Source organism: Macrobrachium rosenbergii, chromosome 27 (assembly GCF_040412425.1).
Source record: "Macrobrachium rosenbergii isolate ZJJX-2024 chromosome 27, ASM4041242v1, whole genome shotgun sequence".
NCBI lineage: Eukaryota > Metazoa > Arthropoda > Malacostraca > Decapoda > Palaemonidae > Macrobrachium > Macrobrachium rosenbergii.
The window spans coordinates 11,516,247-11,541,098 of record NC_089767.1 but is presented as its reverse complement, the minus strand read 5'-3'; the positions used below and the strand labels follow the sequence as shown (position 1 = coordinate 11,541,098).

Here is a 24,852-nt window from a genome sequence, read left to right as displayed (position 1 = left end):
GGGACATTGTTACTTATTACAGATTTATCAGTCTCCAGTTGAACAGAGTCCTGAAAGCTGTGACTTCATCTTTATCACAACCATCAGCTAGGCATCAGTAAAATATTTTATACTTTAATGGATTCACAAAATTTTTAAGTGCAATTTCCTACAAATGCATTTTTTATTTGTATGCCTGAACCACAGGCCATTGATGGTGTATCTTTCGTACAGGTTTCAGCTCCCTGTGGCATTAAGGACATTGTGACAAGATACTAGGGAGCTTTCAATGAGAAGATCACCTTAGAGACATTTTTTTTTATCGATGACATGGCTTTTTGCTAACTTTGCAGACTTCAGGATAATTTGTAGCATATGTAGGAGAGAATTGTATTTATGAAACAATAATTTAACCTGGTTTTTACTTTTAAGTTGGATATTTTCTACTCTGACAAGTACTATATTCAGGAAACATTCTTAATTAATGTTGTTTTAATTTGGTAGGGACTTCATTTTTTATAATTTTTTAATTATCAATTTAGGGCATTCACAACTACTTTCCCCTGAACTATATGATGCATGTGATTTTATGTAAAAGCTTCTGTATCACTTATTGAGCCTTGTGCATGTTTAATCACCGAAGTTCATGTGATTAATTTGTGTATCAAAACCATATACAGTAAATATGTCCTTTTTATCATACCAATTCTCTAAGTTAAATATTTTGGGTTTTTACATAAAAGTCTGTTCACATAGTTATTGTTTTAGAATTTTTGTGTCTCAGAAGACCATGCATTGAAGGCTATCAAGCTTTGTTTTTCTTTTTCCCTATTGTGTGCCATGTGTTCATAATTGGTCCTGTTCCTCATAAAAATTTGTTTTAAATTTTACAGACCTTGGAGAAAAATGGAAAGTTTACATTTGACTGTCAGCATGGCCCTGTGGAATGCCAAGCCAATATGGTTCATGCCTGTGTCACTAATATCATCAAGGACCAGACCAAGCAACTGTCAATTGTTCATTGTATGATTGACAAAAATATGCAGCCATTAGTTGCTGGCCAAAAGGTAAATCCCTTTGCATGTTTATTGGTAATGATGGGAAAACACAATTACTCATTTGCAGTTTTTTAAATGAGAGACTGTGTAGGGTGCAAGGCAAACACATAACCCTTTTAAATTTTAAAGTGATCATTGAAACAGTAGGATTCACAGTTAGTTGCAGGCTTTTAGGGCTGTCAAAATATTGTAATTCTAGTTTCTTTAGGTTTTACAGTGAAGGGCAATTTTGTACATGAGATTTACTAATCCATATTTTTCAGTGTGTTGAGAGTCACAAAGAGAGTTGGGTAGATGTTGAAAATTGTGTCAATTCAGACCAGGGCGCAAACATATTGAAGCACATGGGTGATATGACTCATAACCTCAAGCCAAAAGTGAGCTTCATCCCCACAATCACAATTGATGGGGTAAGTGACATGGTTTTACAGTACTAGTTCTTTATATTTTCATGTCAAGTGTTTTTACTCCATTGAATTATTTCCCCCGTCTTTAGCATATTATCATGATTGTTCTAATAATCCCAGTTATATTGCTTAGCTGATCAGTTGTATACTTGTAGGTTTAATGGCCATGTGGTGTCTAGAGGCTGCAAAATAAACAGATTTCAGACTGAAATGGTTTTGACGTGTAAGGAGCAGCTAGTGAGAAAAATACGTTACTGTAGATATCAATTGCCACAGTGTGTAGCTGGCGGTTAGTAAAGCCCAGCCACCTGGAGTACACAAAAACCCTGACCGTGGCCCTTTATAACTTTGGAAATATTCAACTGATCGGGATGAAACTCTGGCTTTAGAGATTTCCCACTAAGGTCTCTAATCGTGCCAAATTTCATCAAAATTCGTTCAGCTGTTCCAGAGATCCAGATATTGTCATGCAGGGAATGTGGTTGGGGCTGGGTGAGGGACCTAACATAACTGTGGAGCAATAATGGTAAAAGATACAGCCGTGATACTTAGTTTTTCTGAAAGCTCGTATTCTGGAGGGGTGCCTTTCGGGGTTTGTTTTATGAAATAATGAAATTTGTTACAGTATGCCATTCAAATTACCCGCCAAAATTCAAATTTCCTGATACTCAGGTACGGACTGCTCACACCTTTTTCTTAAAGTGTGTGAATTCGTCCATTATCTTGTGTAAGTTTTTAAAATTTTTTTATCTAGATGAGAATCAGATGTCTTGCACTTTTCCATTACTATACAGTGCGTCACTGACTTACAGCAGATTCAATCTTATGGTGCTTTTTCAGCGCTGTAACTTGATGTTGCATCAAGTTGCTGTCCATAAGTGCTGTTGACGGGCTGACAGCAAGAACAGGCATCAAGTTAACTGTCCTTACAGTTGCATCAACTTACAGCGCAACACTGGAACAGATCCCCTACTGTAAGTTGAGGACCAGCTGTATTTCCAATTAATACAATATTTTGGAAATCTGCGAAGTCATTTTACTCTTGAACTGGTGTCATGAATGATCATTAGTCTTGAGAGGTTTGCAGTAGCGAGCGGATGCAAGACTGACAACGCACACTGTTTTTGACAAGTGTCAAGTTATCCTCTTCATTAACGTGAACCAAAGGTTTGTTCAGTTAAATTTTAAGTCTGATTTAATGTATTTCTTGAAAATCGTTAATGTCAGTCTTTTTAAAAGCAATGAATTTCCTGCAGACGGTTTAGCATTCCCGAGTTCAGAAATCTAGTACCACTTGCATCTGTTATGAGTGGTGTTTTTACATCTGTCTCATCTGTTCTGATTGGTGCTTTTACATCTGCCTATCAATAAAATTTTACGTTCTTTATTGTGTAATAGTATTTGTACATACTGGAATGCATTTAAATTGTAGACACCCCATTATTAGGCCTATTGTAAAATATCAGTGTGATGCTTTGCAAGGCTACGATAGTCTCCCTGCTTGGAAAGTTGATTCCTGCCATCTTTCGATCTTGAAAGCACAGAACAAAGTTTATTTTCTTACTTCCACTTCAGTCTGAGGTCATCTATCTCTGATATTGTGGGATTATGTTCAATTTCCCCCTTTCTTTTCCTTATAGGTCTAAAACTTGAGGCTTTAAGGAATTGTATTGTAGTACTATCAGGTTTCTATGGCTCGGTAATCTTAGGCCTGTTAGCGTCTAGCATGAGTTTTTTATCCAGTGATCTTTTAAAGTTTGTCTTAAGACTCTTATAGCTTTAAATGGACTTTTTTAACCAGACTCCTTTTATCAAGGTAAGCAGGTAGTTCAGGATGTCAAGGAAAAAACACGATGGCTTGTACAGAGCATAAAATGCAACTTTATAAAATGTCAAATCTCTTTTACATATTTTCGTGTATAGGTAAAACTTGGCCATCCATGTACTATTTCAATCAAGAAATCCAAATGATAGAGGGGGAGGAGAACATGTACCAGAACAATAGCTAACATTACCATATATAGCTTATATGGTAATAATCTCGGGCAACCAATTCAGACTAAAGCTTTTCTCTCTCTCTCTCTCTCTCTCTCTCTCTCTCTCTCTCTCTCTCTCTCTCTCTCTCTCTCTCTCTCTCATACTACAACACGGACAGTATTTTTTTTTATCAACAAGCTTTCATGCCCTCACTTCACTGTATATGGAGGTAATGTAGCATCCCTTGATTATTGCCAAGTTGCCAGATTAGAGAAGTATTATTATAGTATTTTTCCTCTTGTTCAGGAAATATGTATTAATCATAGAGGAGTAGAAGAGAGCTTTTACATTGAGCACGAAAAAAGGAAAGCCCCTTCCACGCTCAGAATAGAGAACTGATCGAAAACCAATGAGTACTTCAAATATGATGGAGAGTCCCTACAGGCATCGTAGTATTAAACTAGACCTATAAGAAAGTATGCTAATATATGTCCAAACATATGCAGGTATTTGATAATCGGGTACATTAACCTATTCCACCTAACTCAGGTGGAACAGACCCTGGACCCGGGAAACCCACTGTAAGTAGGCTAATAATATAATCTATTCAACTCTTACTTGTGGTACGTAGATTAATTTTTATTTTTTTATACATCAACTGCAGTACTTGTGGTACGTAGATTAATTTTTATTTTTTTATACATCAACTGCAGTTAGTAAAGCCCAGCCACCCAGAGTACACAAAAACCCCAGCTTTGGCTCTTTATAACTTTGGAAATATTCAACTGATTGGGATGGCTTTAGAGGTTTGCCACTAACGTAATCGTGCCAAATTTCATCACAGCCGTTCCAGAGATCCAGATATTGATTTTTGGCATTCAGGGAATGTGGTAGTGGGTGGTTGGGTGAGGGGCCTAACATATCAGTGGAGCAATAATGGTAAAAGATACAGCCGTGATACTTAGTTTTTCTGAAAGCTCGTATTTTAGAGGGTTGCCTTTCAGGGTTTGTTTTTTGAAATAATGAAATTTTAAAGCTACAGTATAACGAGGACCTTCATCGGGAGGGGCTTGACACCTTTGCGGCTTATTTGGTGGCCCAGGAATTCCACCGTTGGTTTTGCCCATTCACATTTGTCTTTTCGGACTATAAATCCATTTTCTGAGTTCAGTCCCGTGTCAGCCGGTGAAATTCCATTACAGCACGAATTTCTAGGTATAATAATGCTAGATATACCAGAGAAAAAGAGCTTTCAGGAAAGCTGGGGTTACTACCCCCAGTCGAGCGTCTTCTAGGAAGACGTCGGTATAAGGAAGGGTGAGTGAAATACCACTACCACGGAAACATACTCGAAAGATCTCTCCTTATCAAAACCCCCGGAACAGAGCGGTGAGCCGTTACAGCCCCTACACTCAACACCCGCCAGGACGGCGACACCAGCGCCACCTACCTCATTCCATTTTCTAGCACGTGATTGCGTTCATTTCTTTTGTGTGCTCGTCTTCCTTTTTTGGATTATTTTCATCTACGCCATGTCATCGAGCAGCTTTACCATCTCAAGTTAAGTACCATCTTCTTGTGGGTTTTGTTCTATTTTTGGCTGTTATGGTCTCGTCTTTTCATAAATATTGAGATCTTATTATGACGCCACGGCGTCCTCCGCCAGCCATGTCGACCGCGAGGCGACTCCATCAGTTCTTTTCTGTTGGAGTTGTCTCCTTGTCGTTATAGATAGATTTTTGCCCCTTGGTTCCCATCCTGGTGGGTTCCCTGCGGTGGCTCCCCCCTTTTGTTTCACGAAATTACGTTTCATTGGCCTGTCGGCCTTTGTGAGGGTGATGCCCCGTCCAGGTACCCCAGGTTGGGTTCCTTATTAATTTTGGTCTGTATTAGGCTAATTATTTTATTCTTGGAGATGGTGCTCTCTTTTTATTTTATTTTATTTTGTGGTTTACCTCCTCGTGGTGGCGGCAGCCTCAGATCTAACCGCTTCCCCGAGGTAGGCTACGCACCCTATTGAGCACAATTTTGTTCCCATTTTTATGTGTGATGGTTATTTAGTGGAGTAGGCTTGTTTTGCTTCCATCCCCTTGCCCTGGGTGTGGAGATCATCAGGTTGAGGGAGTTTTGGTTGCTGTTTCCTCCGGGGTCGTTTTTTGGTGGGCAGAGTGAGCCCCTTAGTTCTCTTCCTTCATTTGGGGGAATAGAGTTCTTTGGATGTGTTTCCTCTAGGCTAGTCGCCTCCTTGCCCCCTCTTCTCGATCCCGGTTGGTTCTCGGCACAAAATTTCTCTCCCTGTTGCTTCCTCCTCCCCTCCGCACTCCTCCCTTTTTCCTAGCCTATACTAGGTTAGGTCCCTATTAGGCTTCGCCTAGGAAGGAGTCGGGCATCGGGCTGGGTAGCTTCCCTTAGTAGTAGGCTACCCTCCCAAGTTTCATTATTCTTGGAGGTATGGGTGCAGTTGAGCGGGTGATATGTTTTTCCCCTGTCTCCTGTTCCCTTCTCGGTAGCCTACCTCTCTCCCTACTCCACCCCCCCCCCCCCTCCTCCTCCAGCCTTGCTCTACTCGCGCGGGTGACGCTAGATGGCGTTTTCTCCGAGTTCAGGGACTCCTCCATTTGGTAGAGGGATTCGCTCCCTCCCATACAGTCCCTAGCATCGCTGTGTTGGTGTTGGTGGTTCGTTAGCTCGAACGTGTTCGACACTCTATCCCACACCTCTCGTCTCCCCGTCGGGTTACGTAGATAGGGTAAAATATAATTGCTCCGGCTTATGTTATAAACATACGAGCATCTTGCCCGTCTTGTTTCTCCGGCGGGGAAGTAAGTGAGGAAGGGATTTATATTATATAAGGGGAGCGGATCCCTCCGGTCTCCGGAGTATTTACCCTTGTACCGTCACTTGTTTAATGTTATTATTTATGAATTGATATATTTAGATAAGTCTGTTTATCTAACGGAGTACTCTCCTCCTTTATATTATATATATACGTGAGTCCGGTTCTACACCCGGGGGCTCCGCCGTTATTTTTACTGGCAGCCCTTGTGGTGAGTTCCTGGTGTCTCATTCTTTCATTCCCCGGAGTATTCCGGGGTCTGGAAGCTTTTACCTTCCACTCTGTGTAATTTAGAGCTTATTGGCCCAGTTTATGATAAGGGAGTTCTTCTCCGCCGGAGTATTCCAGTTGTAGTTGAGTTTCCGGCCTTGCCGGGCTTTAGATTGCTTAGGTGGTGGGTTCATGTACTTTTCTACTTACAGACTGTTCGCTGTGAGGAGCCGGGGTGTACCGCTTCCCTCCAACAACCCTACGGTCACGTAGTGTGCCGGACCCACGCTGGTTGTGCGGTCCGGCTCGACGACCTGGTAGTTTGGCACCCTGATGGTTGTGAGGTTTGCTTCGCTCTCTGCGCAACCGTCCAGGATGAGTCGGTAAGTGACAGTCTTCCTCCGTTTTACGCTCCTCATATTGTATATTGTTTACGAGGTTCCCGGACTGTTTTTTCGTTCTTGGCTAATTGTTGGTTTTCTTGCAGGCGGACGAGTCTTCCAAGAAGTCTGCCTTGGAATCCCTCCGGGCCTGGGTGGCTGGGTTTGGCAGGAATGTTCCGTCGGGGAAGCCCTACGTCCTCGACGCTAAGTTGAGGGACCTGCTCTACCCCGGCGCACGGGTGGCGGCCGCAGTGCCAGAAGATCTTGCCACCCCCATCATCCAGCAAATCCGGGATGCGACCCAGCCACCCCAAGTGGATATCCTCTACGCTGAGGTCTCGGAGGACGTCGCCGCCTTAGACTTAGACCTGGAACCCATGAACACCGAGCAGGACCAGGTGGTAAGTAGCGAGGTAGGTGAGGTTGTTGGGGCGGGCCCCCCTCTTTTTGACTCCCCAGTTTCATCTGTTTCTTCCTTCACAGGTTTTGTGAAGTCTTCCTCCTTGGGTGATAGAGCTCCGTCTGCTATCCCCAAGTTGAAGTTGAAGACTTCATGGAAGGCGAAGGGCTATAAGTCCTCGTCCTCCAAGAAGGCATCGCCCTTCCCCCCGTCGAAGGCTAAGGTCTCAGCACCTGTAGCCTCCGGGAGCAAGTCTGGTTCCTCCGGCAAAGCGCGAGTAAGAGGGCTGCAAAACCAAGCCCTCCTCGCCAGCCTGCTTTGACGCAGAGGCCTTTGTAACCAACTTTTCAGGAAGTTCACGGAGGATTTGGACACGAGATTCAGTAAAATCTCCGAAAAGTTGGCCAGTCATGATAATATACTGGCAGGAATGGCTCGCCCACCCCCAGCCGAACCCCAGTATGTCATCCCCGACACAGCGGACCTCCCGCCGTTCGATGTCGGTAACCCTTGGCGTTCGCACTCCGTGCCATCCAACATGATGGCAAACTCACGGTTGAAGGTCTTGGCACGAGACGGCTGGAGGAATTGGAGTTCTTCCCCGCCGATCTCTTGCCCCCTTACCCAGGCTTCGTGAGACTAACGGAGGAAGCATGGATTCGGTCGGATAAGGTTCCTAGGGAGACTGTCATCGTCCCTAGGGACCAAGCTCAGTCGGTTCTCCTGCACACTCTGACGGAGTGGTAGGCAGAAAATACGAAGTTGACTCCTTTCAAGGGCAACTTCACAATGTTCGCCCTGGGAGACAACCTGCCCACCCCTTGCTTGAACAAAGTCGCTCTGGCTACGGCCCGAAAGCGTGCTTTTGAAGGTAATCCATTACCGCAGCTGAGGGAAACAGACCCCACTTCCCTGGTATTCCCAGGAAGTGATGAGTTCTGGGTGGACGCCCTGTCCACTTTCACTGTCGGGAAACTGGACCCCTTCTGTGCTTCCTCACAGTTCAGTGAGCAGCTCCCCAAGCTGCCGGAATCTTTGTTGAAGGCGGAGTTTGATGCCCGGACTAAGTTAGCCCGGTCCTTGAACTCCGTCTGCCTTACGGAAGCTACTGCCGTCTCCTGCGCGGACGAGCCATTCTTTCAGGTCTTGGCTAAGTTCCTGCTAGCTGGCTTTCAGTCTGACCTGTTCGAGTTCATCATGGCCAGACTGGAATGCAGGAAGTTCATATTTGCCGATGCCACTATCCGCCACGAGCCTAACAAGCTCGTTAAAAGCTCGATCTGGGGGCCTAACCTCTTCCCAGAAGAGGAGGTCACAAATGTTATGGCCGAGGCTACAAGGGCCAACCAGAGTCTGCGCTCTCGCTGGGGCATTTCTGCCTACAAGCGCAAGACCCCAGAATCTGGCGGCCCCCAGACGAGAGGAGGCAAACGTTTCAGGAGGCATAAGAGGCCCCACCATCAGGCGGTAGTTCAAGCCGTCCCAGTCTCGGCAGTAGCACAGCCTTCCACCTCCAAGGCTCACCCCCAACAGTATGTGCTGGTCCAACCAGCTCATTCCCTTGCTGCGCCCTCGTATGTTGCTTCGCCAGCGTACAACCCCACCTATGAGGGCCGTGGATACTTTCACGGCCTTAATAGGATCGCAAGGGGGGGAAGAGGCAGAGCCCCTCATAGAGGAAAACTCAACACCACCCCAAGGGGAAGGCCTGGACGTGGTAGAGGGAATAAACCCGCTCCCTCCCACTGAGAGAACTCAGGTAGGTGGTCGCCTGTATTGGTTCAGGGACCAATGGACCTTCAGCCCTTGGGCACACAGCATTGTGTCCAAAGGACTAGGATGGAGCTGGATCAAGAACCCTCCTCCTCTAACCAGATTTTACCAGCCACCCACATCAATCCTACAGGATTACATGACAGAATTGCTCAACAAACAAGCAATAAAGAAAGTAAGGCACCTAAAGTTTCAAGGCAGGTTATTCACTGTTCCCAAAAAGACTCCGATCAGCAAAGAGTGATCCTGGATCTGTCGCGTCTAAATCTCTACATAAAATGCGACAAATTTCGCATGCTTACGGTAGCTCAGGCACGGACTCTACTTCGCGTGGAGCCGTCACCACCTCTCTCGATCTTTCAGACGCTTATTATCACGTCCCGATTGCGCGGAACTTCTCTCAGTTCCTCGGTTTCAGACTCGGGAATCAAGCCTACTCCTTCAGGGTCATGCCCTTCGGTCTAAACATTGCGCCCAGGGTATTCACCAAGCTGGCGGACACGGTAGTGCAACAACTCCGGTCCCGAGGATATCCCTAGCAGCATTTTAGACGATTGGATAATTTGGGCACCAACAGTTCCGGAGTGTCAGAAGGCTACGTCCATAGTCATCAACTTCCTGGAGTCGTTAGGTATTCAACTGAACAGAGAGAAGTCCCGCCTGACTCCGGAGTCCCGGTTTCAGTGGCTGGGTCTCCAGTGGGATCTGTCCTCTCACATGTTATCTCTCCCGCCTCCCAAGAGGAAAGAGATAGCATCTCTCACCAGGAAATTTCTCAAAAATCAATCGGCATCCCGCCGATCCCAAGAAAGAGTCCTTGGGTCTCTTCAATTTGCCTCAGTGACGGACCTGCTCTTAAAAGCGAAACTAAAAGACATAAACAGAGTGTGGCGGAGTCGAGCCAATGTCAAGCTCAGAGACAAGGTCTCCTCTATTCCTCGAATCTTGGACCACAGTCAGAGGCCTGTCCAAAACAGTTCCGCTTCAATTTCCCCTCCGGCACTAGTTGTTCACACAGACGCTTCCCTAAGCGGCTGGGGGATATTCACCAAAACAGAAAGTACAAGGAACGTGGTCCACAATGTTTCAGCAGTTCCACATAAACACCCTGGAAGCTATGGCGGTCTTTCTAACTCTGAAGAAAATCCGCCCCCAACTGGATTCATATCAGGCTGGTATTTGACAGCGCAGTGGTAGTTCATTGCATCAACAGGGGCGGCTCCAAATCAGGTCGAGTAAACCAAGTAATGGTTGCTATCTTCTCCCTGGCGAACAAGCACGGCTGGCACCTGTCAGCCACCCACCTAGCGGGGGTACGGAACGTGGTGGCAGATTCCCTGTCCAGAGCTACTCCGTTGGAGACGGAGTGGTCCCTGGACGGGGAATCTTTCAAATGGATTTGCCGCCGGGTTCCGGGTCTCCAAGTGGATCTGTTCGCGACGGAGAGCAACTTCAAGCTCCCCTGTTACGTGGCCCCGAACCTGGACCCTCAGGCGTACGCCACAGACGCAATGACAGTAGATGGGAACAATTGGGAGAAAATTTATCTGTTCCCTCCAATAAATTTACTGCTGAAAGTATTACACAAACTCAGGACATTCAAAGGTCAACCAGCCCTAGTAGCCCCTATTGGCCGAAGAGCAATTGGTTCCCTCTTCTTCAGGAACTGGGATTATGGAGTCTTCGGATTCCCAAGCCCATACTGACCCAGACAGTACAAACCAAGACTGTGTCAGCTTCCTCAAGAATTCAGAATGCCCTAGTTTTATGGACTTTATAAAATTGCAGCCCAAAAAGGAGCAAACATTGACCCTGTCAACACTCTGTTTTTAGAATCAGATAAAAGAGATTCTACTCTTAGACAGTATGACTCAGCAGTCAAAAAATTAGCCTCCTTCCTGAAAGCATCTGAAGCCAAAATCATGACGACTAATTTAGGAGTTTCTTTCTTTTAGATCACTGTTTGAGAAAGGCCTTGCTCCGGCCACTATTACCACAGTCAAGTCAGCCCTGAAGAAAGTATTTCTATACGGCTTTAAAATCGACCTTACAGATTCCTATTTTCATCTATCCCCAGAGCATGCGCTCGTCTGAGACCAGTATCACGCCCACATTCTGTTACGTGGTTTCTCAATGACGTCCTTAAGTTAGCATCAGAGATGGACAACTTTCATTGCTCTTATCAGGATCTGTTAAGGAAGACTTTATTTCTGATTAGCTTGGCTTCAGGTGCTAGAATCTCAGAGCTATCGGCTCTCACTAGAGGTGATAATTTTGTGAACTTCCTCCCGTCCGGAGAGGTCCTCCTTTCCCCTGACCCTAGATTTTTAGCCAAGAACGAAGACCCACAAGACAGATGGTCTCCTTGGAAGGTGGTGCCCCTTCCTCAAGACCAGTCTTTATGTCCAGTTTATACACTTAAATCTTACCTTTTAAGAACTCCACAGAGTAAGTCGGGTCCTCTTTTTATCAGGGAGAAAGGTGGTACACTTTCACTGAATGCTATAAGACAACAAATTCTGTATTTTATTAAACAGGCCAACCCAGATTCAGTTCCTAAGGTTCATGATATTCGAGCAGTTGCTACTTCCATTAATTACTTTCATAATATGGACTTCTCAGAACTATCTAAATTTACGGGTTGGAAATCACCTCTAGTGTTTAAACGCCACTATTTAAAATCGCTCGAAGCCCTGAAATTTTCTACCATAGCTGTGGGAAGTGTCATCTCCCCACCTTAACTAATCATATCCTTATCCTATCCTTTCCCCCCCCGCCTGCCTCATTTACTTCTCTGCTTATCCTCCTGGTTGATCATGCCTCACTGCCTGGCTCCTCATATTGATGTATCTTGTCTCTGTTGAGTGGAAATTGTAATCTGACATGTTATGATTGTTTTTTCTTGTGGGGTACTGGGCAGTTTTTATTTTGCTCCATGTACCCCAGATATATGTATATGTTCTGTATATGTTATTTTCATTGATTTTGTCTCTTACGTGTTTAGCCTAAGTTTACGTGTGTAGCTTTAAGATTGTATATGCATTTATCTTATGCACATTTCATGTTTCAATATGCTTTAGTAATGTTAAGATTTTTGGGGCCTCTTCCCGTCGTGCGGGGACTTCCCACTTTTTCATAGTATTAAGTTTTTGATGTGCCTTAGGTTTAGTATTCTTGCTACATGTAAGAGATTCCCTGATTAAAATTATTTTCGTAATTTATGTTTTTTTCTTCAGATTACCCTCTTTTCCTCGTAGTTGCAGCCTTGGCATGATTCTCTATCACTATTTCACCGGCTGACACGGGACTGAACTCAGAAAAGGAATTTTGACAAAGGAAAAATCTATTTCTGAGGAAGGTCCCGTGTCACCCGGTGACCCTCCCTGACTCACTTAGTACTCCCCTATTTGCACATGCCAAGTCTGGGGTTAGTGCTAGCATGGAATGAGGTAGGTGGCGCTGGTGTCGCCGTCCTGGCGGGTGTTGAGTGTAGGTGATAAGGAGAGATCTTTCGAGTATGTTTCCGTGGTAGTGGTATTTCACTCACCCTTCCTTATACCGACGTCTTCCTAGAAGACGCTCGACTGGGGGTAGTAACCCCAGCTTTCCTGAAAGCTCTTTTTCTCTGGTATATCTAGCATTATTATACCTAGAAATTCGTGCTGTAATGGAATTTCACCGGGTGACACGGGACCTTCCTCAGAAATAGATTTTTCCTTTGTCAAAATCCCTTTTCTTTAAATATTTGCAGGACCTGCCTGAGGTCTCTCATGTGTTATTTGATGTTGGGGCTGAATATCAGTACAGGCAGTCCTTAGTCATCGGCGATCCGGTTTTACGGTGGCTTGTCTAGCAACGAAAGTCGGCAATTTTCAGCGCTGAAAATCGCTGGTTTCTGCTTATCAGCGCCAATAATTGGGTATTGGCCCCGATACATACCTAACAGAGGCGCTGATAATGAAAAGCGCCGAAAATCGCTGATTTTCAATTGTTGCCAATTTTCGGTTATCGTCACGCCGTCAGAATGGAACCCCTGCCGATAACCTGGACTACCTGCATACAATATCGTCGATGTAGACAATGCAGAAGGGTAGGTTGCCCAGGATTTCGTCTATCAGATGTTAGAAGGTCGCACATGAGTTTCGAAGGCTGAAGCAGCTGCAGTTGAAGGTACATGCACCGGAGGGGGTGATAGTGGCCATTTTTTTTATGTTCTCCTTTGCAACCAGGATTTGGAAGTATCCCTTCAATGGTCGATCTTCATAAATATTTTGGCGCCCTCCATCTGGTTGGTTATGTCAGCAGTGTTTGGTAGTGAGTAACTGTCAGGTACTGTCTTGATGGTGAGTCTCCGGTAGTCGCTGCAGGGTCGCCTTGTACCATCAGGTTTTGGTGCCATTTGTAGGGGAGATGCCCAGGGGCTGGAGGCTTTTTGGCACATTCCTGCCCGTTCCATGTCCCGGAAAGCTTGTTTGGCATGGGCAAGCTTTCCTGGGGCCAAAAACAGGCGTGCACTGGGTGATCTTCAGTGACTATGTGGTGCTTTGCAGGTTTGGTCAGGTCATACTGCAGGTTGTCCTTAAATACCTCCGGGAACTCCTGTAGGAGGCAACTTATCTCTGGTGCTGGAGTTGGTGTGCGTGGGGCTGCGGGTGGATCATGTGATCAGCTGCTGTTTCGCTACATCTACCAATATGTTGTGCAGTTTTAGGAAGTCTGCTCCTAAGAGTGCAATTGTTACATTTGCTGTGACATTCAGTTGTACTGCTTCTGCCAAACAACACTTTCATGGTCCTTTTCCTGTATATTTTCAGCAGAGCTCCGCTGGCATTGGATACCTGTATGGTGTTGGGGCTTGGATTGAGGCGTTCATGTGGTTTGGCTGGCACAAATGATTTAAATGTGCTGGTGTTGACCAGGAACTCTGTATTTGATCTTTCATCTATGATGAAAAAACACGTAGAGTCTTTTTGCCTGTACCCATAAGACAGCAGAAACCAGGAGCGGTTTCTCTTACGAGGCAACCTGTCTGCCCACTGCTTACGTTTATTTTGCTGGGTTGCTGCTGCCACCCTTTTGTATGTTTTTTAATATGCGGCAATCGTTTTCACATTTTTAGGCTTTGCTCCAAACCTCCAGTGGTAGAAACAAATGCCCTTGGGGAGTTCCTCTGTTTTGGGCTTGTATTTGGGTTTGTTTTTCCACCTGGAGCTCCAGTAGCGGTGTATGGGGGTAGTGAGACCCTCTGGATCGCTGTCTGTCTCTGTACCAGTCTGCTGCTGTGGCTGTGGGGCGGCTGCTGCTACGGGTGTTTGTGTAGACTCCGTCAACTTGTGAGCCAGGTGGACAGCGTCAAGTGTCTTCAGAAAATCATCGAGGTCCATGGTTGATGCATTGGGGATGGCCACGACTGTTTGGCGGGGTAATTTTGTGAGTAGAACCTCTCTCACAAGGTCCAACATAGTCTCTGTGTGGCCATCTGTGGGTGGGATCGTAACTAGCCGCCGCAATTGCTTGTAGACATGCGATGCCATCTGGTCTCCTATTGCCGCCGCTACGTTGTCTAGGAATTTCCTAGCTCTGAGGGCAGGTGGCATGCTGAAGGACAACCTTATTTGGGCCTTCAGCATTTTGTAGGCGACAGTTATCTTTTGGTCAGCTAGCCATTCTGCAATTTGCTCAAAGACGTCATCTGGCAGGAACTTGAGGACGGCGTCGGCTTTGCGGGATGAAGAGGAGATCTTCTTAGACCTGACGATGTCTCTGCTCAGAAGAACCAGGCCTCTGGGTTGTGGGTTGTGAAGGGTAGACAGATGCTTGCTGCTGCAGCGTTGTCACAGTATGGGCTGGTGCTGGCGGTGTCGGCATTGGTCATTTTCGGGGCCACCAGTATAACAAGGCAGCGAGTAAGAGGCAGGTTCAAGGTATTCTAATTTATTGACACAAAATCTCAGACAGGTCAAGAACTCTTGCCAGAGGAAAAGTAGCATTTGACGTTCGAGGGAAACAGAGGGATGTCTATACAGTATACAATCAGATGTGTTTTCTCACACCTGAAGAATGGTTAACAATTCTATCTATAAATTGGAAAGAGATTTCAAATACATATGGTTAGAAAGCTTGCAATGCCTTACATACATTAGTAATTACAGATCTGACAAGGACATAAAGTATCTTTGGAAAAATGCATAAAAGATCGCTTGAATCAGGAGCGCTGGGTCTGTGTTTCCTGAGAGTCTCGGTGCATCATTTAGCTCTTTGTTTTGAAGCAAGAATGCCCTGAGGGTCTTGGCGACAGCTCTGGACTTCACATCAGTATGTCATTCAAATTAGCCACCAAAATTCAAATTCCCTGATGCTCAGGCACAGACTGCTCACAACATTAGAAGAGACACCATTTGTGGTGTTAGGAGAAGTAGGCTGACTTACTATCTTAATTAAAAATTATCACATGTTGAATTTACCTACATGGTTTTGGTTTTTGTGATCGTTGACCTACCCTAAATAAAGAGCCTCAATAGTTAGAATGTTTTCACACACACAAGTATATGTATGTAAATTGTATAATTATGCAGCAAACAAACTGAGCTGACCATAATCACAGAGAAGCCATGTAGGTCTAAGAAAACTATATATAAAATCTAAATAATCCCATTCCTTTGTTGCCACATTTTTCTTGATCTAAGGACTGAAATCACAGGAAAAAAAGTGATGAAATCACAGAAGGGGTAGTAAAGCCCAGCTGCAAGGGACAGATATGGAGGCCAGAGGATACAAAGGAAAGGGTAGGGTGTAGGGCTTTTTACTCCACAACCTGATAACTTATGATGAAAGCAAAAAGTGGAAGTAGGAGTCTTTTTTTTCAATCATTATAGAAAGCGAGTGCCATTATAATTCGCATATTGAATAGGCTTCTGTTTGGACAAACCACCAACTTATACAAGAGCGCCTGATTCCAGTACCGCCCAACACTGACCTGGCCCAGGTTTTTGTTGAACATTACTCGAGTCTCCGCAACAGCAACAGCAACAATCTGAATGAGTTTGCCAGTATTATTCTCAACAACAAAGAAGAAAAAACCGCCAATAACAAGAAAATGTTACCCACAAAGAAGCATTGTGTTTATATGATCGCGCGATTGAGTTGATACATTTGCTATATGTCTTCAAATTGTATTGCTAGAAATGCTAGTGTCTATCTCTTCAGGTATGGTTAGCATTGTGGTTATTATAATGGCACTCGCTGATTGAGAAAAGACTCCTACTTCTACTTTTCGCTTTCATCATAATTTATCAGGTTGCGAAGTAAAGCCTTACGACCTGCCCCTTCCTTTTGTAATCCCCTGACCTCTGTATTTATCTCTTGAAGCTGGGCTTTACTACCCCTTTTGTGATTTCATCACTTCTCTGCCCATGATGGCTAGCAGGACCAAACAGGATAGAGGTCCAGAAGATCATGCAGACCTGCATGAAATGGGAATTCAGACCAGAAGTACACCAAACAGAATTGAGTGGAGAGAATCATCTAATACTCTAAAAGGAAAATGTGACTAACTTTAAAAATGTGAAACACTACAGGCAGTCCCCGCTTACAAGTGGCATTGGTTAACAGCGTTTCGGTGTTACGACGCTTAGCTAGTGACGCCATTAACCAGATTTTCGGTGCCAGTAAGCGGTTTATCAGTGTCGGTAAGTGGTTTATTGGCGTCAGTAAGCTGTTTATCGTCGCTATTATTGCTGATTTTCAGTTAGTGGCACTTGGCCGGAAACAGAACCCCCACTGTTAACCAGGGACTGCCTGTGCATGCATATGGTTCTTGCCAAGTCTGATCCTTGCAGTGGATCATGCCCTATAAGTCAAGGGATTCTAGTCTTTCATCCTTTTCATTACTTGATCTTACATACAGAAGCTACCTGGATTCAAGAGGTTTGTCATTGGCTCCACTGTCCATCATTTTCAAAATATGGACTTGCTGCACCCATGTCATACCTCTTCAGAGGCTCTGCTGCTTTGTCATCCTTCTGAACCTGTGATTCAGGCTAATTATGGTCAATGGGTTTCACATAATAAACTTATTATATAAATAAATTTTTTTTATACAGACCATCCCCCTCAACTTGGGACCACCTTGACGTGGTGAGGGGGCTCTTGAACCCCAGGAATCTGTTCCCAGGTTTAAGTCCAAGAGTCCCATATGGCATTATATGTTTGTTTGGATTAAATTATGTGGAATTTTCCACTGTTACTAAAATTTATTAGACCTGATAAATAGGAAAATATATCATAGCTGGGATTGGGTTTATATCCGAAGCTAAATAGTGAGAACTGTGGTAGGACCATCAACTGCCCAATAATGTTCAGACCTGAGAGTTATCAGATTGATAGCTCAAAGGCGGAACTATTCTTTAGGGCTAGACCATGGATTCCAGGGGGGTCTGGTTCTAGGGATAAGACTCTCGGCATTCTATCTGGTTTGCCCATGATATGATTAGGGTGGGGACGAGTGTATTCTTGAAATGCTCTCAGTCTTAGCAAGTGGGTTTGGCTTACACTTGGGCCACTCTAATCATGTTGTGCCATCCCCTATGGGGTAGGGTAGGGACGCGGACATTTGGGAGTCGGTTCTCATTTGTGCCATTGGCGGAAGAATAAACCCCATGAAAGGCTGATGATATCTTTTTAAGGTTTTCAGGTTTATTTATATATTTTTTTTTCTAATTTACTTTAATCTTAATGCTCAGTTGTATTAAAGATTTAAGTACCCCTGGACCCTTTGATGATATCAACTCGGCACAGTTGGCAACCGCAGGAACCTCCTCTGATCTCTCTATGGAAAAATCAGAAAAAAATACGAATGTAATTACACTGGAGCCCTATGCTCCATTGAAAAACAAACCAAAAAAAAAAAAACAAATATCTTGACCCAACATTGACCCACTTCGACTCCCTGTTTGAGAGTGGAAGTTGGTCAAAATTCCTAACCTTAGAAACGGAGAAAAAAATATCAGCATTGAAATTAGAAAACTTCCTATTGAATTGACATTCAACTACTGAAATGTCATTCAGACAAGTAAAAGAACAGATGTGGTTGATAGAAACCACTACAAGAAATCAATCAGAAAATTACTTAAATATAAAAAATATTGACAATGTAAAAGTACATATTAAAAATGTGACAATATGAACAGTGTATAGGGTACCATAGTACTCCCTAATAATGATGAACTAATAGAAAAGAAAATATTGCTAGATTCCCTTAAAAAAAGGTACAACAATGTACAAGATTTCAAAATATACAACATAGCTAGTATACAGAGTAATGAAAAAACACTAAGAATAGCAAAGATAAAATTTGAAGGCCATGAATTACCCTTAAAAATTAAAATCTTGGGCCAAAGCAGAGAACTGAGACCGTATGTCCCAAAACCACTACAGTGCCAAAACTGTAGTATGTATGGACATACAAGGAAAAATTGCCGTAATGCATCTGTATGTGCATACTGTGGATCTGACAAACATGCCACACAGTGGAGATGTGGTGAACCAAAATGTGTGAACTGTGGACAAAATCACCATGCAAGATCTAAGGAGTGTATGTATTATATATACAATACAGAATTGAAATTACTTCAGGAGAGGACAGGAATGCCTATAAAAGAGGCCAAATTAGAATTAAAGGTTAGAGGAATGAATGATCCTGCTACGAAACGAACTTTTTTTGCAGTAATAAAATCAAACAATAAAACAAAAATGGAAATAGATAAGAGTAACAAAACCCTGATAGATCAGTCTCAAAGAAAAATAACCACTTTGCAAGAAGAAACTAATATAGCAAAGGACCAAGAAATGTATACAAATCTTTGCTCAAATTCATTTAAGATATTAAGAGAAATAGAATCACTAGAAGACAATACAAGCACCACAGCAGTATTAAAAGATCGTTATGATGGATTAGAAACTAAAGAAAAAAAGAGGCCTTTAGAGAGAACTCCACCCAAGACCAACAAAAAAACAACTATTATTAGAGATACATCCATTAAAGTAAAGGCGGGAGACCCCAAGAAAGAACATAAACCAAATAATAAGAATATACCTTTTTCTCCTAAAGTAATAATAAAACCAGTGGAAACAGATACCCAGAACATCAAAGAAATAGTAAAGGAACAAACCATTGACATGAATGATTATGTGATGGGAGAAGAGATTACTCCATCACCAACAATAGGTGCAGCAAGAGTAAATGAAAAAACAACACACGTGGATGTAATGAATGTTTCATTGAACTGTGCAACAAAAATGAAAGCATAACAAAGGACATTTTAACAAACACTATACGAAATTTTATAAGATACAGAAATAAAGAAACTACTAGTTTGGACACTCACGAAAAGGGCTGTATGTGCATTGGACACATAGTGTCTTATAAAGAAAAACAAATAAATATTGTAAATAGGATTTTAGAAAAAATGCAAATTGACGATCCACAAAAAGAAAATAACACTTGAACACACTAACGTTATACTTTCAATAATTATATTATACAATGGAACGTAAATGGTCTACAGACCAGATTACATTTGGGAGAAATACAACGATTACTAAAGGAATATGAGCCAGTGATAATATGTTTAAAACATGTCAAGAAAACAATATCAACAATAGGTAAATATACCTTAGTATCTACATCTAGAGAAGAAGGAAATTTAGGTACTACTATATATGTACATAACAAAGAATGTTATGACAGAGTACCTGTAAATTTTACTGACTTGCAAATATCAAGTATTAAAATACGAATAAAAAACGATAATTACATAATTTATAACTTATATAACCAACCTAATAAAAGTTACGACATTGATAAACTTAAAGATTTACTTAACAATACCAAGGAACCTACATTAATAGTAGGTGATTTTAACTCTCACAACCCAATATGGGACTGTCATTGTACAAACTCAAATAGAACAGGTAGTAAAATAGAAGAGTTCATGGATTCAGACGGCATGTGCTGTATAAATGATGACGAAATTAGCACATATTTTTCAAAAGCACATGGAACATTTTCCTCAGTAGACTTAACTTTATGTACAACAAGCATAGTTGACAGATTGGATTGGAATACAGTTGATGACTTGCACACCAGTGATCATTTCCTAATATTAATTTCCTTATTGCAAAATAATCCTGCAAAACATGTCCCTCACTATAACATTTATAAAGCAGATTGGGAGCGATATGAAATGCACACTAGAAATATCCCACCATATGAATATTTAAAAGACCATAATGAAACTAATAAATTTCTTGTTGATTTCATTAAAAATGCTGCTGATAAAGCAATACCAAAGTCAAAACCCCATCCAACAAAACACATAGATCCCCGGTGTTCTGATGAGTTAACAGAATTAATGAATATAAAACACTCAATAGGGAGACGATTAGATAATTTGAATAGAAAGTTCAATAAAATGAATAAAAAATTACCAATATTAGAAAGAACTTTACAAAAAATTACTGTATTATTACTAGAAACTGATACATTAAAACCTGTATACAACAAAATATCTGCAAAATTTAAAAAAGAAGTAATTCAAGGAAGAATCATTTCATGGAGGAAATACGTATCAGATCTCTCTAATAATACTCCCATGGAAAAAATATGGGAAAAATTCAGGAAAATAAATGGTACCCATGTCAAACCACCTAGACATGCCATATTAAAAGATGGGAAAAGAACACTTGATCCAAAAGAAGTAAGTAATATAATGGGAGAAAATTTAGCAAATGTAAGTATTGATAAGAATTTAGATGAACACTTCCACACAAAAAAAAAATAAAATAGAATTAACAACAATATATTTTGAAACAATAGAAGATATATATTATAATAGAAAATTTAGTATGTCAGAGTTGGAATATGCTCAGTTGAACAGCAATAAATCTGCTCCTGGAGGTGACAATATTTGTTTTGAGATGATCTGCCACTTAGCACCTTTGGCAAAGTCATACCTATTAGAGTTTTATAATTATTTATGGCTTCAAAATTTATTTCCAGATGAATGGCATAAAGCTATAATAATTCCTATCCCCAAACCTGGAAAGGATCCCAGTAATGTAAATAATTACAGACCAATTTCTTTAACAAGCTGCTTATGCAAATTGTTAGAGAAAATGGTAAATGTTTGACTAACATGGCACATTCGAGAAAATAAAATTTTAACTCCCACTCAGTTTGGGTCACAGTGTACAGTCATACCTCGAAATTACGCAAGGTTAGGTTCCGGAGCCCCTCGTGCAAGGTGAATTTTCGCGTAAGTTTGACATGGTCTTTAAAAATGCTAATAAATGTTTATTTCCAGAGTTTAAGTACTAATCATGCTCCCAAAGTATTAAGTTAACTTTTAAATGAACTAAAGTTAGTGTAATTTTATTTAAAGTTTAGCTTATTACCCATAAAAAAGGAATACAGTAAATGGTTGACATAAAAATTGAGTACTGCACAGTTTCATAATAGCGCATTTACAGTAGGTGCGTACGTATACTAATGTTACCCCTAATTCATGGGATGCCGTTTTCTTTGTCACCTAAAGTAAAAGCCGTTTTCTTTGAGTCACTAGGCAAAACGTCGTGTCAGTCAACAAAAGTACAATTCCATAAAATATCATTTAAAATTATATACTGTACAGGTAATGACGTACAGAGAAATAATAAGTTGTAAAAGTATATTTGAGCGCTAACTACGAATGAGAGAGAGAGAGAGATACTGTAATAAAGTAACTGTACTGCTTTTGTATCGTATTTATGCGCAAATATATAAGTACAAATTTTCCATTTTGATTTTACACCTAAAAACACGAAAACTTAAAAATTAAACACACTTTCTACAGGGGTATCATCTTTGAAAAATGCAGTAACTAAGGGTATCACATCTTGTAGAAGTACACCAACTGAACGTGCTGTAATTACATGCACATACAGATTGCACCAGCACTTTTCTCCGAGGTGAACAGAGTAATTTTCAAAGTATGACACTTATACAACTCTTAGTTACATCTCTGATATTACATTTCTGAGCTCGGCCCTGTGTCACCTGGTGAAATTCCTTAGGAGCACGAATTTCTAGGTATTGATATTGCTAAATATACCAGAGAAAAAAGCTATCAGGAATGCTGGGGTTACTACCCCCAGATCGATCATCTATAATGAAATAGACGTCGGTATAGGCAAGGGTGAGTGATGCTATCACTACCACAGGACTGCACTCTGAAGACATCCCAATGACAAAACCCCGGAATGTGGGGAGCCGACCCAGCGCCCGCACTCGCACACCCGCCAACCGACGACCCCAGCGCCATCTGAACTCATTCCTTTCTAGCACGTGATCGCTGCGATCTATTTAGATTTTCGCTTGTGCTTTTTCGGCATTTTTCCCAATATTCAGCATGGCATCGAGCAGCTTTACCGTTTCCAAGTTAAGTACCGTCTTCTTTTGGGGGTTTTTATGATAAGTCTGGCTGTTTAAGCCCGTATACATAAATTATACGTGGTTTTTGTTTGGGTCGCTGCGGCGTCCCTCTTGGCAGCCAGACTGACCTAGAGGTATACCCATTCAGCTTGTTCTGTTTGGGTTTCTCTTGGTCGTTTACACAAATTATCGTTATTCCCCATCAGGGAGCATCCTGGTGGCGTTCTCTCGCGGTGTGTCTTTGGGTCTCCTTTAATATTGTTTTTTACAAGTTTCCTCTCATAGGGGTTCTTTCGATTGTTTAAGGTGTCCGAAGTTTTCACTCGTTAGTTTTCTCCCCAGGATGTTTCCCTTTCTGAGAAGTGTGATAAAAGACTTTTTCACTATATATGCTCGATGACATGAAAATTATATATTCACCCGTACGTGGCGTCAGGTTCGGCCTGTTGGCTGTTTACATTCTGTCGCCTCGTTCGGTTAGGCTATAGCCTAGCACAAGCGTATATTTTTAGTTTATTTGATGATTATTTGATTATTATATTTTACTTTGGTTAACATATCCTTTGGGGGGTTAGCCTGGTTGTTTCACTAATGAATGAACCAGGCTACCTCTTTCTCCTTTGTTTTCCTAACCTCCTGCTCTCCCGTATATCGCTTGAGAGGGTAGGAGGGGGAGGTAGTCAGGTTGAGGGAGTTTCTGTTGTTGTCCCATCCGCCTTCCGCTTGTTTGGGTGGCTGAAGTTGAGACCCCATTTTTTTCCCCCCCCTCTATCACCAGTGGGGGAAGAGGATTTTATTTGGGAGATCTCCTTCTTGCTTCACACAATCCCTTAATCGAGTCGGTTAAGGTGGGCCTTCGACACAGGAATTTCTCTCCCTGTTCTTTCCTCCCCCTTCCCTTCTCGCCTCCTGGTCACCTAGGCTATGCCGACTACCAGGGTGAGAGTGTATGGGGTTTGGTATTATATTAACCCCACCCCTTCTCCTTCCCCGGTGCTTGTAGTGGGTCACGGTCTCCCCGTGTACCTTACGGGGTTACAGTTGAGCGGAGGGTATTACCCCAGTCTCCTGTTCTTATTCTCCGGACCCTTTCCTACTAGTACTATCCTTCCACCTCCCCTCCCCCTTCCTGAGGTTCTAGTTTTTGTCATCTCCTCGCGTGCGAGACGTCGGGCTTTCGATGGTCACCCCCGAGGTAGACAGGCCTATCCTAGTTGAGGGACACGCTCCCTCCTGGGATCAGTCCTACCACCATTTACTTGAACTAGTGTTTCGTTGATTCGCTCTCTCCGGATCGAGCGGGTTTCCGACCACTCTCAGGGCTCAGTTTCCGCCATCCCCGGCCCTCCCGTTGCTCCGTCAGGCTAATGCTTCGGCGTGTTACATCTTTATGGATAGGTTTGACTGGCTTTTCCACCTGACCATATTATGATCAGCTGTGATGTACTGCCTCGCCTTCCTACTGGACTCTAGCTTCGGAGGCTCGGGATTCCGGAGGGGTTCTGCCGGAACCCGGGGGTCTATGTTCTGTTATTCTTATTATGTTGTTAACCAATTATTTGTACATCACGTTATCTGTTATACTAGTTTACCCCGGCGGCCTCACCCGCCGCCGGACTCAAAAATTCATAACTAGTTTATCTACTTCGTACCATGAGTTCAGTGATCATATCTTTGAGTTCGACCGGATTATCTCCGGCGTTCCTCGAGATAGAGTGTCCTGTCTGGCTCAGTAAATTCATTCCGCCGGAGTATCCCGGCGGTATGGTACGAAAAACTTTTAAACCTATAGTTTAAGTTATCTTAGATGAGTAGGTTCATACTTTATGATCTTTTTCATCCCACCGGAGTGCTCCGGTAGCATGGTATGAAATTACTTAGTACCTACTTTAGTTTAAGGTATCTTGGATTAGTAGGTTTATGTACTTCTCACTCTTACAGACTGCGTTGTGAGGAGCACGGGTGCTCGGCAATCCTGCACCAGCCCTATGGGCACGTGGTCTGTCGGTCCATGCGCTGGCTGTGCGGTGCGCCTTGATGACTTGATTGTGTGGCACCGGATGGTTGTGAGGTTTGCTTCGCTCTGTATGAGTGTGTCCAGGACGAGTCGGTAAGCCTAAAGTTGTACTTTGCTTTCCTTGTAGCCTCACTGGTTTGATTTGAGTTATTTGCTGATTTAGTCCGATATCTCTTACTAAACACTAGAATATTGAAGTCCCTCCCTTTTCAGGCCGATGAATCCTCCCGAAAGATGCCCTCGAGCTTCCTTTGCGCCTGGGTGGCTGGGTTTGGAAGGAACATTCCGTCAGGGAAACCGTATGTTCTAGATGAGAACATCAGGAACATGCTGTACCCCGGCGC

General features: G+C 42.9%; 1 protein-coding gene and 1 long non-coding RNA gene across 3 annotated transcripts in view; both read left to right on the top strand.

Annotated features, from left to right (window-relative positions):
* LOC136853402 (gamma-interferon-inducible lysosomal thiol reductase-like) overlaps positions 1 to 24,852 on the top strand; it is a 198,341-nt gene that overhangs the window by 144,489 nt on the left and 29,000 nt on the right. For both annotated transcript variants that reach the window (XM_067128895.1, XM_067128894.1), the window contains exons 3-4: positions 873 to 1,046; positions 1,301 to 1,447. In XM_067128895.1, the coding sequence (XP_066984996.1) occupies positions 873 to 1,046; positions 1,301 to 1,447 (321 nt within the window). The remainder of the gene's footprint in view (positions 1 to 872; positions 1,047 to 1,300; positions 1,448 to 24,852) is intronic.
* On the top strand, positions 6,654 to 12,236 carry LOC136853399 (uncharacterized). The gene is made up of 2 exons (XR_010857447.1): positions 6,654 to 6,850; positions 6,955 to 12,236. It is a non-coding gene; the product is annotated as an uncharacterized lncRNA (long non-coding RNA).